Source organism: Xiphophorus hellerii, chromosome 8, assembly GCF_003331165.1.
Source record: "Xiphophorus hellerii strain 12219 chromosome 8, Xiphophorus_hellerii-4.1, whole genome shotgun sequence".
NCBI classification, from domain to species: Eukaryota; Metazoa; Chordata; class Actinopteri; order Cyprinodontiformes; family Poeciliidae; genus Xiphophorus; species Xiphophorus hellerii.
Window position 1 is genome coordinate 4,912,788 of NC_045679.1, and position 15,468 is coordinate 4,928,255.

A 15,468-nucleotide genomic window follows, 5' to 3' on the forward strand; every position below is an offset into this window, starting at 1 on the left:
CTGTGAAAGACGAAATGTGAAAAAAATCTTAGCAGGTTTGACAGAAATTTAAAAAATAATTTTTTAATAGTTCTTTAGTTTCTTTAAATTTGCCACCTTTCAAGCCTGAATGATTCATGAAAACATAAGGAAAGAAATGCTTTAAAAAGTCAACAGAAATGTCGTTTTATTCAGGATTGTTCTGTGTAGCTCCATGTTCTGTCAGGAATTTGACGTGGCGTGTTGTTGGTTTTTAGTGGACGGTACCGACCCGAACTTCAAGATGGACTCCCAGAACAAACGCACGCCGCTCCACGCCGCCGCTGAGGGAGGCTACGCCGACATCTGCCACATGCTGGTTCAGGTGGGGTAAACTCTCGGCTCTCGGTGGTCGATCCAAACCCCGGTTCTGGTTCTGATTGTGTCCCGGTGCGGCTCGTGTTCAGGCCGGAGCGAACCTGGACATGTGCGACGAAGACCAGCGGACGCCGCTGATGGAGGCGTGCGAGAACAACCACATGGAGGTGGTGCTGTACCTGCTGCGGGCCGGAGCCAGCGCCATGCACAAGGTGCGTCCGCCATCAGAACATCCGGGACTTCAGGGAAACATTTGGGTCTGAACCGGGTTTCTGCTCCTCACAGGATGTTGAAGGGTTCACATGTCTCCACCTAGCGGCCAAGTCTGGTCATTACAGCGTGGTGGAGCACCTTCTGTCCACCGGGCTGGTGGACGTCAACTGTCAGGTGAGAGCAGCTTCAGTCTGCAAACCAGGGGAAGACATTTAAAGAGACAGGTCACTATTAAAGAGACAAGTCACTATTAAAGAGACAGGTCACTATTTAAAGAGACAGGTCACTATTTCAAAGGTCTGTCCGTTTATCCATCCGTCTGTCTTTTAATCCTCAATTCATTTGTCCATCCATCCATCTGTTTGTTCTGTCGTTCATCCATCTACTGACTTTTCTAACTATCCATCATCCACCTGTTCATTCATCCATTCACTTATCTATTTTTTTCCTATTTGTCCATCTTTCAGTCGTTTATCTTTGTCTTTCTAGTATTCAGATCGTTTCTCCATCCCTCCATCCATCCTTCTGTCTTTTCTTCCAGTCTGTCGTTTTTACAGGTTTCCTCTTTTATATCCGTGAAGCTGCAGAAACTCAACCCATAAATCTATACTGATGTTTTTATTTGCTTTAAAAATAATCTGAGAAACAAATAACCTTGAAAACTGGATTCTGGATCAGCAGGAATATTAAAACATGTTTTTGTTCGCAGAATTTTGTAAACTCTTCCATCTCTCCTCCTTCAACTGAGCCGGGTTTCTTGTTGTTGTTGTTTTTCATTGTCTGACTGATGGATAAAGATAAAGAAATAAGATTTTCCTTCCAGAAACAGATCTAATCTGGGGTCATTTCCTGTTTCTGCAGGATGATGGCGGTTGGACAGCCATGATCTGGGCCACCGAGTACAAACATGTGGACCAGGTGAAGCTGCTTTTGTCCAAAGGAGCCGACATCAGCATCAGGGATAAGGTCGGTCCGGGCGGGTTTTGGTTTTGCTTTGGGTTTACATGGAAACTAAACAAACATTTTCTTTGCTCTTTTTTTCCAGGAGAAAAACATCTGCCTTCACTGGGCGGCGTTTTCCGGCAGCGTGGAAATCTCCGAGGTTCTCCTGAACGCCCAGTGTGACCTGCAAGCCGTCAACGTCCACGGAGACTCTCCTCTGCACATCGCCGCGCGGGAAAACCGCCTGGACTGTGTCAAGTAAACAACTCCAGCTCCAAACGGCACAAAATAACGCTGCAAATAACGATTATCCTACTAATCCTACCTACTAGTTATTCTCACGATTAATCGATTAATCAGATTTAAAAAAAGGCACAATATTCTCATTTTTTTCATTTAACCACTTAAGACCTTTTTGTACAATATTAGAAAAGTATTAAAAGATTCAAATAAGTAATAAATATTTTATTTCCTAAAATGCAAGCCTAGGGATTCCTATAGTGAATCTACAACTAATGATTACTAATCGATCAGTTATTCTGACGATTAATCAAATGAAAACTCGGTGCATTCTACAGATTTTTCATTTAATCATTTAATACATAAAAAAATACAAATAAACAAATAATTGAATTCTTTTTTTAAAATAAGAAAAGAAAGATATTATTGAATGAAAATCATTCCTTTAGTGAATTTGAGCCGAGTTTGTTTTGGCAAAAACGTTTTTACAAAAAAAGGTTTTTCTTCATCTTAAATAGAGAATGTAAATGTTTTTGTATATTTTTGGCTTAAATGTTGCTCTGAATGTGTTATTATTTACACCAAATGGGTTTTTTTATCTGTACACTCAAATTAACGTTTAATTGATTACTAAATTAGTTGGCGATTATTTCAATCGATTAATCCGATTAATTGTTTCAACTCTAGTCTGAAATCACCGTTTTCTCTGGACGCAGTTTGAATCACATGATTGTGGAAAGTTTAGGAGAAGCAGCTCTAATGTTTAATAAATTAATGGTGGTGCCTCTTGAGGAGTTTTGACTAAAATATATTTACAGGAGAAGCTGTTCTTATCTTAATTACAAAATGTATTTATTTTTTGTACAGTTTTGACTGAATTACTGTCCTGAATATGTTTTTTTCATTAAACTGTCTTTTTTGAGTCTTTTTATTCCAATTAGTGATTGATTACTTACTAAATTAGTAGACCATTATTTCAATAATTGATTAATCACGATTAATCGCGATTAATCGTTTCAGCCCTGCTGGCAAATAATTTTCCATATTCCACAGGACCTCAGTTGCCTCAAACAAAGATAAAATGTGGAGTTCCTTTTAGTTTAAAACCAAAGACAATGATGTTTACTGACAATTAATCCGATTAATCATTTCAAACCTAAAGCAAAAATGCGTGTCTGTAGTTCTAAAAGCTGCTGCAGAGCAGGGCGGTTGTGTGAAATCGGGTTTTGTCTCCTCAGGCTGTTCTTGTCTCGAGGAGCTAATGTGTTTCTGAAGAACCGCGAGGGAGAGACTCCTCCGGACTGCTGCAGCCACAACTCCAAGGCCTGGGGCGCCTTGCATGCACACAAGAGGGAGAGGGACGCCAAAAATGGACGGCTCAGGCGGACCGAAGAGAAACTGCTTCACAGGTTGGGACTTTGATGCGGTTTGCTCAGCGGTAAGACAAAGAATGAGCTTTAAGAGAGAAACATGGTGTGTTTCTGTTGGCAGTGACATATCTTTAGGCCAGGAGCAAGTTTCCATTCCTTGTGTGAACTCTGTGGACAGCGAGCCGATCCCAGACGACTACAAATACATCACAGAAAACTGCGTCACGTCGCCCATGAACATCGACCGGAACATCACACACCTGCAGGTGGGTCTGAGGTCTTCTGGTGTTTTAGAGGAAATAAAGAGTTCAGCAGAGTCACTAACTGATGTTTATGTTTCCTCACAGTACTGTGTTTGTAAAGAAGATTGTTCTACTAGCATTTGCATGTGTGGACAGCTGAGTCTGCGCCGCTGGTACGACAAGGTGAGGACGAGCATGTTCTGGAAAAACTCACATTTCTGTTAGGTTTCCTTCAAGCAGCCAGAACCCTAAAGTGGTTCTCATCGGGGCATCCAGGCTTTTAAATTCTCTGATTGGACTTTGGCTGCTTGCAGTCTCAGGACTAATTCATCCCAAAGGTGTTCTATCGGACCGGACCAGTAAAGTTCTTCACTCAGCCACAACTTAGGGACTTTGAATCTAAAGTATGTCACTGACAGATGTGGTGTCTTTATCTAAAAAGCACAAGTTGCTTACTTGATAAAGATTAGAGCTAGCCTATTAAATGCTAACGTGCTAATGGACAGCAGAGCACAGAAAGTAGACAATACAGTGGATGGCACGGCTAGGCATGCTAGCTGTTAGCTTTAGCCAATGAGGAGTCTTCCCTATCGAAGGCTAATGCTAACCATGCAATGCTAATACCAAGATATTTGTTCTAATGGGCAGAAGATGCGGTGGCAATCCAGTTCATCATCAGACTCGGCATGCTAACTGTTAGCCTATCCAAGGCTGATGTTGGCTAGTCAATGCTAAAACCAGCCTATCTATGCTAATGGACAGAAGAGGCCACCAGCCTAGGCCTGCTAGTTGTTAACCTATTCAGGGCTAATGCTAGCCTAGCCAATGGTAATAACTTATCTATGCTAATTCCTCCCATTAATGCCCTAAGTAATCTCCAGAAAACTTGACAAACTTCTGATTTAGACCATCTTAACAGACAGAAACAGGCAGAAAAACATTAAATTTGTTGAGTTTTTAAAGTGTTTTTTACAGTGATGTACATTACCGGCTTCATTTCTTCCTCTCCTGTGTCTCTGGGCGAGCAGAGCGGCTGCCTGCTGCCTGAGTTTTGTCGTGAGGAGCCGCCGCTGATCTTTGAGTGCAACCACGCGTGTTCCTGCTGGAGGACCTGCAAGAACCGCGTCGTTCAAAACGGACTCAGGTGACTCCAGAGAGTCTCAGCGTGCTCGGATAAAATCCTCGTAAAGTTGTTTTGACTTTCAGGAAGAGAGAAACTGTTGTGATTTAAATGTTTTTAACCCTTTAGGGTCAGACTCCAGGTTTTCAGAACCGGTAACAAAGGCTGGGGAGTCCGAACCCTGCAGGATATTCCACAGGGGAGCTTCGTTTGCGAGTGAGTTTAACGCAACACAGCAGCACAAAAATGTTGGATGTGGTAAAAACTTACAGCTGCAGTGACACAAGCAGGCCACTAGGTGGAGATGACGTTACGTCTCTCTGGCATCAGATCACTTTGTGTGATTTTGTTTCATTTTGACTGAATAATTTACAGAAACTGGGAACACTGGGAGCTTCTTAACTTCTTATAAACACTAGCTTCACTTTTTAGTGATACAACGAACAATCAGTTTAGTAATTGAGCAATTATTCTGACGATTAATCGATTAATCGAGTAAAAGAAGTGGCATATTCTACAGATTTTCATTTAACCACTTGAGCCCTTTTATGTAATATATAAGAAAATAAACATTTTTATTGAATAAAATGCAAAACTTTTGCATTTTGTTTGTAAATCCGGAGCAGGTGAAGCTAAAACGAAACAACTTGACGAGTTTTGGCTAAAAATATTTACAAACAAATCTGTTTTTATCTTAAATGCAAAATCTGTATATTTTGTACAGTTTTCGTTTAACTGTTGCTTTGAAAATGTTTTTTTCCACCAAATCGCCTTTTTTTCGTCATTATATCCAGGTAGCCATTAATCTATTAGTAAACTATTTGACGATTATTTTAATAATTGATTAATCGTTTCATCTGTAATTCAAATATATGGATTATGAATGATTTTGTGTTTTTTTATCTTCTGCAGAGAAGATAAAACACAATGAGTTCACATGGTTAATGAACGACCCTGAACTTCTGTAGTTTTTGTTTCCTTCCTTTCTCCATAATAATAATAATAATAATAATAATAATAATAATAATAGTTCATAATGTTATTTTTCTTTATTTAACTGCAGAACATTTCTTCCTCTGCCTGATTTCCAACAGGTACGTTGGTGAGATCATCTCTGAAGGTGAAGCAGATACCAGACAAAACGACGCTTACCTGTTCAGCCTGGACGATAAGGTGAATTTCACAATAAAATCTATTTTAAATTCATAATTATTCTCCATTTATCACATTAAATCCAGTTCAATTACATTAAACCTGAATAAAACCTGAGTGCTTCTAAAAGCCGCTGTGTTTATCTCCTTGTTGTGTTTTTTTTGTCCCAGCCTGAAGATCAGTACTGCATCGACGCCCGTTTCTATGGCAACATCAGCCGCTTCCTGAACCACATGTGTGAGCCCAACCTGTTCGCCTGTCGGGTTTTCACCACACACCAGGACCTCCGGTTCCCGCACATCGCCTTCTTCGCCAGCGAGAACGTGAAGGCCGGGGAGGAGCTCGGGTAAATCTGCTGCCTGTCGGGTCCGAATGACGGAACCAACGGAACCTTTAATCCATAAAACCGTCGGGTTCTGATGCAGAAGCAGCCGAAGATACAAACCAGGATTATTTCTGTTGAAACTGTCAGAAATTTAAAAGTAAAATAAGTAAATAATGCAAATAAATAAATACAAAAATTTAGGAAAATGAAGAGGTAAAAAATTTATTAATCATTGAAAAATAAATGGATGAATAAATGAAAGACAAACAAATATCCAGTACCATTATTTAAAAATAAAGAAATTTAAAAAAGTTCAGCAATAACGAATTCAAAATAAATCAATTAAATAATTTAAAACAATAAAATAGAAATAAATTTAAAAAGTTGAACAATAATTACTTAAAAAATAAATTTTCATTTTTTCCAAATTTGCCACAATTTTGTTTTTCAACATTTTATTTCTGGTTGCAGTTTTTATTTATTTTTTTAATTATCCAAACTATTGGTTAATTTTGAGTTAATTTTTAAGCAATATTAATTAAAAATAAATGAATTTTGCAGCATTTTTTCTGCTGCTGTAACATTTTTCATTTGCAGCATTTTGTCTGGTGAGATAAATTAAAGCTTGAATCAGTTTTTATAAACCTATTTTTTCTACTCCTTTATTTTCTGCTTGCAGGATTCTTTCTGTAACATTTAGGAGAAATTAAGCAAATAATAAATCAATTTTAAATTCTCTTGGCATGTATTTATTTTATTTGTTTATTTTCTGCAGCATTTTTTGTTTGTTTTTAGTTTCTTCTTTTTTTCACGGTTACATTTGTTTCCATTTTATTTTGGAGTTTGCGTCCTTCCTGTGTTTGCTCTGCCGTCGTCCGCCATCTTGTCGTCCTACTTCCTGCCGCCTGACGGGTCCTGCTCCGTTGCTCCGTTGCTCCGTTTCCTTTCTCCTGATCCGTTTTCTTCTTCTGGTGTTCTCCAGGTTTAACTACGGCGACCACTTCTGGGAAGTCAAGGGGAAGCTGTTCAGCTGCGAATGCGGCTCCTCCAAGTGTAAGTACTCGTCTGTCGCCATGGCGACGACGCCCGAGGACCAGCAGCAGCCCAGCGCGCTGCCCGACACCAGCTCTTCCAGCGGCGCCTCCTAGAGGCCGCTCCGGGCGTCTCTGAGCGAATCGTACTGTACCTCCGCCTCCCGCCGTTACCAGGGACCGTTCTTCTACAAACTGAAAAACTTTGAGCTCCAGATGCACAAACCGAACCCTGGACCCGATTCTCGACTTCATCATGTGTCGTGTGGAAACGAAGAGGGACAAAAAAAAGAAACACTCTGTGTTGCAACAGAACGTTTGCTGGAAGGAAAAACTGTACTTTTGTTTTTTTTGTTTTAATAAGCAGAATTATTGTGAATGAGAAATCTGGGAACTCTTTCTGTTTTGTTCTGTTTTTTTTAAGGTGCGACAACCATGAAATATGACGGAGTATTAAGGCCACGAAAAGAAAATAAATAAATGTATAAAATTACAAAAATAAAGTCTTAAAAGAATTAAGTGACAATATTTCAAGAATAAAGAAAAAATAATACAAGAGAAGACATAGTTTTATGAGAATAAAGTGGAAATACTTTGACTTTATCTTGTAACACCAAACTTTTATTCTCGTATTGTTTTGACTTTTTTCTCATAACTTTATCTTCTTCTTGTAAACCTGCAACTTTATTCTTGTAATATTGCGACTTTAGTCTTTAAATGTTATTTTATCGTAAAACTACGACTTTATTCCTGTAATATTACGACATAAATCTCATAAGGTTATGATTATTCTCGTAAAACTACGACTTTACTCTCGTAATATTACGACTGTATTTGTAATTTTATGGTAAAACTGACTTCATTCTCTCAATATTTCGGTTTATTCTGATAAAACGACGCCGTTTTCTTCATTTTCTTCTTGTCGCCTTCGTTCTCCGCCGTATCCAATCATTCCAGCGATTATTGATTCCCGTTTCCTCGTTCTCGTCTCGTCAAAAAGCTGAAAACTCGAAGCTACTCCATGAGGTCAGATTAGTTTTCAAACACATTTGACTTTTTTTTATTTTTAAACTGATATTTTCTGGAGCGGTTTAGGAATATATTTAGTAATTTTAAAGAAAGAAAGCGCAGAACACAGGAAACTGGTGCTGACATGTTTTTACGTTCGTTCTCATTTTTATGATCCAAGTGAACATAGTTTGTAAAATAAGAGAATGTTTTTACTTTTTTTTATGTTTAATTTTATCCCGTTTTCTAATCATAGTCAGATTTTAATTTCTGGTCATGATTTTCTTTTTCTTTTTTTTTTTTCTTAACAGACGTCTTTTGTGCAAAGTTGAATAAATTGGGAAAATGTCGGATAAATTGCACTTCCATTAACCTGTTACATATTTCTGGACTGTGAACCATCCGTCTGATTGGTTGTATCTTTTTCAATAAATTTATTATCAATGATTGATTGATTGATTGTGGGGATTCTTCACTGCATGGAAACAAAACAACAAAAGTCTCCATGTTGGTTAAAATTTTCATTTATTTTGAAGGTTTAGTTTGCAGGAAGTTGAGGTTGATTCCATGCAGCCTGGAAAAGTTTGGAATCGGATTCCAGGATCTTTCAGGTCTCTCGTTCCTTTTTCTCATCCCTCCTTCTCCCTCGATGTAAACATGTTTCCTTCTTCCTTCCTTTCTCATTTCCTTTCTTCCTTTTGCTTTTCTTTGCTCTTTCCATCATCACTTCTTTTCTTCCTTTTTTAATCAGCTACTATCGGTTACTCCCTCTTTCCTTTCTTCCTTCTTTTCCTTATTTTCTCATTCCTTTGTTTTTCTTCCTTATTCTTTTCCTTTTGTCCCTTCTGTTCTTTCCTTCTTTCCATCATTTTTGCCTTCCTTCTTTTCTCATGTCCTTTCTTTCTATCTTCCTTATTTCTTGTCTTTCATTCACTCCTTTCTTCCTTCATTGTTTCTTTCCTTCTTGCTATTCTTCATTCTTTCCTTAATTCCTTCTTCTCTTGTCTCCTTTTCTTCCTGTTTATTTCTCACTTTTTCCTTCCTTCTTTCTTCTGTTATTTCTTCCTTCCATCCTTCCTTCTTACTTTTCTTTTTTCTATCTTTTCTTTCTTGTTTCCTTTTTCTTCATTCTCTTGTTTCATTCCTTCCTTTTTCTTCCTTCTTTCTTTATTTCCATCAATCATTCCTTCCTTCATTCTTTCATTTTCTAGTTTCTTTTCTACCTTCCTTGTTTTCTGCATTTTCTTTTCTTTCCTTTTTTTGGCAAACTGTCCTTTTCTCTCCTCCCATGTGTGTTTCCTTTCCTTCCTTCCTTCCTTCCTTCCTTCCTTCCTTCCTTCCTTCCTTCCTTCCTTCCTTCCTTCCTCGCTCAGCTGATCTGTCACCCAACATCCTGCTGTATCTCTGGAGGAGCTGCAGAGCTTCCGGCTCAGGTGGAAAAATCAGTTGATTATTATGGACTCAAAATATTTACTTTATGGAAAAACCGTTTTAAAAAAATCAACAAAAATTCTGGTTGCAGAATTTAATTTTTACGTTGATGAAAATTAAAACCTTAGAAAACTACAGAGTCATGGTGAAACATGGTGGTGGCAGCATCATGCTGAGGAGAGCAGCTTCACCTTCCTCATAAATTGAGAATCAGTGGGAAGAATCTAGTTAACGTACAAAACCAGCTGTTAAAACAGAAAATTAGAAGAAATAATTATTGTCTCCTTTATTGTGGCGCCCTCTCTCTAGTGGCGCCCAAGAATAGATCAACTTTTCTCTTTTTTTCATCTATTTCAGTTCCAGTTTGATCAAATATCTGTTGTCTGAAACAGCCGAGAGGAGGAAAGTGCAGGAAGCGGGAATCCGCGGGGCTTTTCGGGTTTATAAACGGCGCGCTGATTGCTCCCTTCCGGACCGAACCGCGGCCCGAACCAGAGGAAAGTTTCCCTCAGCAGAAAAGATGGCGAGTCCGATAATCAGCGCCTGGACTGGGAGGACAGGAAGCCGGCTTTCCGCATTCCGAGGCGGGGAAAGACTGAAAGTTTCTCCGCTTTTCGTTCAGGATAAAACAGCCGAGGCTCCCCGCTGCGCCGCAGAGATGCGGAGGTCGGTTCCCCACACGTCCAGATGGGCCGAGCGGCGATCCACGCTGGTTTACGGTACGTCCGCGGCAGATTCCTGCCAAAACTTTAACAAGTCAGAAGGAAATTTTCTTATAAAAGTCCGCCATCTTGTTTTTTGTTCTTTAAGATTCTTATTTGGGGGAAACTCTTTAAATGTTTCTACTTATTACAGCAAAAATCAACATTAATCCTTTAAAGTCCTGGAATTTCTGTTTGGTGTTTTCAAGGTTTGGGAAGTTCTTGAAAGTGCTTGATATTCAAACTGCAGGGTTTTGTAATAAAGTCCAATCTAACATCTGATTAAAACTAAACTTGGGAAACATTATTTACAGGTAAAGAGATAAAAAAAAAAAGACAAACTTTATTTTTCTCACTTTGAAGTTTAATCAAACTAAACTTTTCTCTCAGTTAGAATTACTAAAATTATTTCTATTTGCCCAATTCCACCCAAAGAAAATACCAAAACATTATTTTATTTTATTTTGGAATATTTATTATTCCTAATGACTGATTGTGTTTTTGAAATATGGTTTGTATTTTATACATTAAAGTTATTGAGATTGGGGGGTTTGAAAGAAAGACGTTTCAAAAGATAACATTTTGTAACAGTTTAGTTTATTTTATGAATAAAGTAATAAACTTTATTAGTAATATTAATAAATGATATCTTACAATAATAAATTGAAACTGTGTTCTTTTTACAGTTGTGTTGTTTTTATGTCCAAAGTTTGGAAACTTACCTTGAAAATCAATTATTGAAATAATTGTTAACTAATTTAGCTATTGATTAATTGTTATACAGACTAAAAAAAGGTAATTTGGTGAAAAAAAACATATTCATAACTGTAATTAAGCCAAAACTGTAAAAAATATTAATATTTTGCATTTAAGAAAAGAAAAGAAAATTTGTCTGTAAATGACGTTTTAGACAAAAGTCCTCAAGTCGTCCAGCTTTATCTTTGGGTGGTTAATGCAAAATAATCAAATTATTTGTCTAATTTAATCTTTTAATGTATTTATAATATTGCATAAAAACAACTATATGAGATTTTATAGCTTCATTTATGTGGTTAAATTAAACATTTGTAGAATCTGTGCCATTTTTTATCTGATTAATCATCAGAATAATTGATGGATTAATTCGTTACTAAAATAATTGTTAGTTGCAGCCCTTTCTCACTTTTTGACACTAATGGCTTGCCATAAAAAATGTCTTCTTAAAATGTTAAATTTGACCCCCAGCGGTCCGCGCAGCCACGTTGGGGTCGTGGCGGATGTTGACGCTGGGGGCGGAGTACGAGGACACCTGGGTCCAGTCACCTGACAGGAAAACTCCCAAACGGGTCGCAGAGGACCCGGCCCCCACTGAGGACCCAGACACTTCCACTGTGGAGCCTCTGGAGCCGTCATGGAGAGCCGTCCGTGAAGAATCCGTCCATGAATGCGACACAACTTTTACCTGGGATGGAGTGAGCGGCGGGGCGGCAGGTGACGGTGTCCGCTGGGCGGTGTGGAGGCACGACACCCTGAACGACTCCCCGCTCACACAAAGGTGTGGAAATCACGTCCCAAACCTTCAAAATAACACGAACTGGGATTATTAAAGCTTTCCTGACTAACCGGAACATTTAGGGACAGATTAATTGATTATTCTAACAATTATTCTAACGATTAATCGATTAATTGATTAATCGGTTCAAAGAATTTGCACATTCTGCAGATTTTTCATCTAACCACTTAACACTTTTTTCATACAATAGTAGCAACAACATTCCTGAACCAGGTGAAGATTAAACAACATGACTTCAGGAGTTTTGGCTAAAACATATTTACATACAAAGGTGTTTTTTTTTATTATCTTAAGTGCAAAATGTTTATATTTTTTGTACAGTGTTGACTTAATTACTGCTCGGAATATGTTGTTTTGTGGAAAAAGCTAATTAAGAAAAAATTTGAAATTCTCTCATCTAAGATTGTTTAAGCAATTTTTTAGTGAAATCAGAAAATTTGCCTTGAAAATTACTCAATTATATAAAATAAAGAGTAATAATTTTCAGATTCACTTAGAAAAATGTACTAATTTGATACATTATTATTATTTGATATTTTGATAATCGATTAATCATGACAAATCCGATTAATCGTTTCAACCCTAATAAAAAGGAGCTTGTCCAAGAGATTGATGAAGTTTTTGCATTGCAGTACTGCAACCAAACCACCAGATGTCACCCTGGTCATCAGCAGAACCCCTGATATAGATATTTATTAATAGAAAAGTGAAGGAATATATTATTTATCTCCAGCTAAAGAGGAATCATTTCATATTTGTGGAGTTTACTTTGCTTTTTCAGGTTTGTATTGTGAGTTGAACAAATTCATGACGCATCTGCATTGTTGTAATAGGAAAAAAATAAACAATTTTAATTATTTTACCATTAATTAAAGTGAACTCACTTTATATTAAAAGATAAAATCATTGCAATTTATTTCAAACCAAATTTTAAGATTTTTTTTGTTTATTCAAAGCTACTTTGATTGAAGTAAAGCAGTGAAGTAGTAATTAAAACTCAAAGCGGGAAGGTTCTGGGTTTGAACCTTTCCGCTCTAAACTGTACATTTATTTTTAAGAAAAAAGGTTTTTGGTTTAAAACTAATGATGGGAGATTTTCTTTGGTTAAACATCAAAATTGTTTCCTGGTTATTTTTAATCTATGACGAGATTAAAGTCGAAATGATTCTAGAATAATGTCGAAATAACACGAGAGAATAAAGTTGAAATAATAGGAGAATAAAGTCAGTATTTTATTTTATTGTCTTTATTCTGTCATCCTCTTAATTTTCTGAATTTCTTCCCGTATTTTTATTCATTTTTACTCCCGTAGTTTAACTCTAATCCTCCATCGCGTTTGTTTTGCTCCAAACTTCATTATGTTTCAGCGTGTGCGCGCTCCCGCCTGGCCACATGCGCGCGTCCTGACGCTCCTCGGAGGAGTCGCTTTTTCATCCAGAGCGAATCAAGCAGGAACCGCCGGACCTCCGCTGCTGCTGCCGCTGCTGCTGCTGCTGCTGCTGCCGCTGCTGGGATTTTTATTCCTCTTTCCGTTTCCTCCTCACCTTTTCCGGGAGCAGGACGGAGTTTCCCGCTTGGCGCCGATGCTGGACGCTTCAACTGGTGTTCCGGAGGCGATGCTGCCTGGATCCTGGGCTGAGGCAGGCTCAGCGGGTTTTCCTCCACAGCCTCAATGAAAGTTGGATTTTTTCCCCCCCGCAGGTTTCCCAGAGGATGAGTAAATGGAAAGGATCGGGATCAGGTGGTTCGCAGTGAAGCCGCCCATTTTCCCCGTTTCTGTCTCCGGTTTTTGGATGAAGCGTCTCTCCTTCACTCCCACTGACACCAGCTCGGATTTCCCCTCTTGTGCGTTTCCAGAATGGCTCGCTTCGCAGACGATCTACCCACCCGCTATGGAGGGAGCGCGGGCGGCGGAGGGAGAGGCGCCCCGGGCGCCGGGAGAGGGGGCGCCCGGGGCGGCGGTGGCGGCGGGCAGAGGATGTACAAGCAGTCCATGGCCCAGAGAGCCAGAACCATGGCCATTTACAACCCGAACCCCGTCAAACAGAACTGCCTCACGGTCAACCGCTCCCTGTTCATCTTCCGTGAGGACAACCTCATCAGGAAGTACGCAAAGCGAATAACAGAGTGGCCATATCCTTCAGCGTCCAGCGTGTTTACAGGCTTATTTATGAGTTTTACCAAGGCGGGTTTGTGTCATGGCAGATAGAAAAAAGGAGCAAATAAAACCCTCAGAAATTATTAGATTCAGCTCAGAAATGTTCAAGTAAAAAACTCAGAGATGTCCGAGTTAGAAAAGTCAAATATTTCTGAGAATTATTTTGTTTGTTTACAAATTCTGAGATTAATTTCAGCAGTTTTCTAGAAAAAGGAGAAATTTCTGAGTTTTAGAAGAATATTTCCAAGAAAACACTCAAAAATGCTGAGATCAATCTCAGCAATTTCCTAGAAAAACACGGAAATTTCTCAGTTTGAAAACTCAAAACATCTGTAAAAAAACAACAAACAACCTTGAAGTTTTCTGGGAAAGTACTCTAAAATTTCTGAGTTTCAATTGTCAAATTTTCTTAGAAAAAAAAGATAAAAACATTCTCAGATTAAGCTCAGCTATAAAAACAAAATCTGACATTTAGAAGTTTGAAAACTACATTTTCTTTTTTAAATAAAAGGAGTTAGAAATTCTGAGATTAATCTCGGAAATTTTGAAGTTTGAAAAGTAAATTCCAAGAAAAAACCCTGAAAGTTAAACATCTCAGAGAAAAACTCAGAAATTCTGAGATTAATCTCAGAATTTTTCTAGAAAAAAAAAAACAAAACAGAAATTTCCACGTTTTTTCTAGAAAATCTCTGAGCTTCATCTCAGAATTTCTGAATTTTTCTCAGAAATGTTTCCCTCTTTTGTTTTCCCTCTGTATAATGACCCCACTGGGCCACCGTAGTTTGGAGTTTGCGCTCCTGCCTCGTGTTTTTGTTCGTCTCCCGCTGCTGCACCTGTCGCGCCTTATCTCTGTTTAACTGACACAACAACGTTTTTGCCGAGCCGCTGAAAAGACTTCATTGTGTTTCCCTGATAGGTTCCTTTTTCAAAATGTCACCTGGCAGATTTCCTCCACACTAATCAGATATTCCTCCTGATTACGCAGCGTCTATCTGATCCACTCTTATCTGAAGACATGATGGCAAGAAGCTGCATGTCCGTGACTTCAGCACCGCCTTGTTGTTTTAGCTGGAGTCGCTCTCCGTGGTGCTGAACTCGCCCACGCTGCTCTTCAGCACTGTAAAAAATAGTTTTAAAAACACCTCCTCATGTTGCTCTTTCAGATGTAAAATAAAAGATTAAATCAGATTTTAAAAAAACTCAAATAATCTCAGTTTAATAAATGTGCCAGATTGATATATTTCAAGCATTTATTTATTATAATTTTTTACAGTTATGGGGTAAAAAGCTGGTGGTTGAAAGAGCTGCATCAAGGGCAAAAACAAAGTTTAGTGGAAGGAAACACTGGGGAATAATCGAACAGACACTCAACACCCTCTTACAAGGAGGGTAAGCTAGAAAAAGTCGCTGCTTTTAAACCTGGCGATTGAAAGTGCTGCAGTCATGATTTAAAAGAAAAGTTTAGTGGAAGAAAAATCTGGACAGTAATCCAGCTGACAGTGAACAACACCATTAATAAAAAGGGTAATTCGTAAAAAGAGCCACTAGTAACAATCCTACTGCGTGAACAGAAAGCTACACAGTTTCTGTGTGATATTTAACTTATGCTAGCATAATGCTAACAGCTATTTTGCTACCTTGTTTTGT

At 38.4% G+C, this 15,468-nt stretch overlaps 2 protein-coding genes across 22 annotated transcripts in view; both read left to right on the forward strand.

Moving 5' to 3' along the window:
• Positions 1-7,491, forward strand: part of LOC116724435 (histone-lysine N-methyltransferase EHMT1) — a 33,599-nt gene extending 26,108 nt beyond the window's left edge. For all 4 annotated transcript variants that reach the window (XM_032570142.1, XM_032570138.1, XM_032570140.1 and 1 more), the window contains exons 14-26: positions 237-343; positions 426-548; positions 622-723; positions 1,411-1,515; positions 1,595-1,749; positions 2,970-3,140; positions 3,223-3,367; positions 3,449-3,526; positions 4,372-4,487; positions 4,593-4,679; positions 5,558-5,636; positions 5,786-5,961; positions 6,923-7,491. In XM_032570142.1, the coding sequence (XP_032426033.1) occupies positions 237-343; positions 426-548; positions 622-723; positions 1,411-1,515; positions 1,595-1,749; positions 2,970-3,140; positions 3,223-3,367; positions 3,449-3,526; positions 4,372-4,487; positions 4,593-4,679; positions 5,558-5,636; positions 5,786-5,961; positions 6,923-7,088 (1,610 nt within the window). In that variant the 3' untranslated portion in view covers positions 7,089-7,491. The remainder of the gene's footprint in view (positions 1-236; positions 344-425; positions 549-621; positions 724-1,410; positions 1,516-1,594; positions 1,750-2,969; positions 3,141-3,222; positions 3,368-3,448; positions 3,527-4,371; positions 4,488-4,592; positions 4,680-5,557; positions 5,637-5,785; positions 5,962-6,922) is intronic.
• A 5,429-nt stretch (positions 7,492-12,920) lies between these two features.
• Positions 12,921-15,468, forward strand: part of LOC116724430 (voltage-dependent N-type calcium channel subunit alpha-1B-like) — a 135,571-nt gene continuing 133,023 nt past the window's right edge. For 17 of the 18 annotated variants that reach the window (XM_032570113.1, XM_032570115.1, XM_032570124.1 and 14 more), the window contains exon 1: positions 12,921-13,796. In XM_032570113.1, the coding sequence (XP_032426004.1) occupies positions 13,522-13,796 (275 nt within the window). In that variant the 5' untranslated portion in view covers positions 12,921-13,521. The remainder of the gene's footprint in view (positions 13,797-15,468) is intronic. The other variant, XM_032570129.1, reaches the window with a different exon arrangement.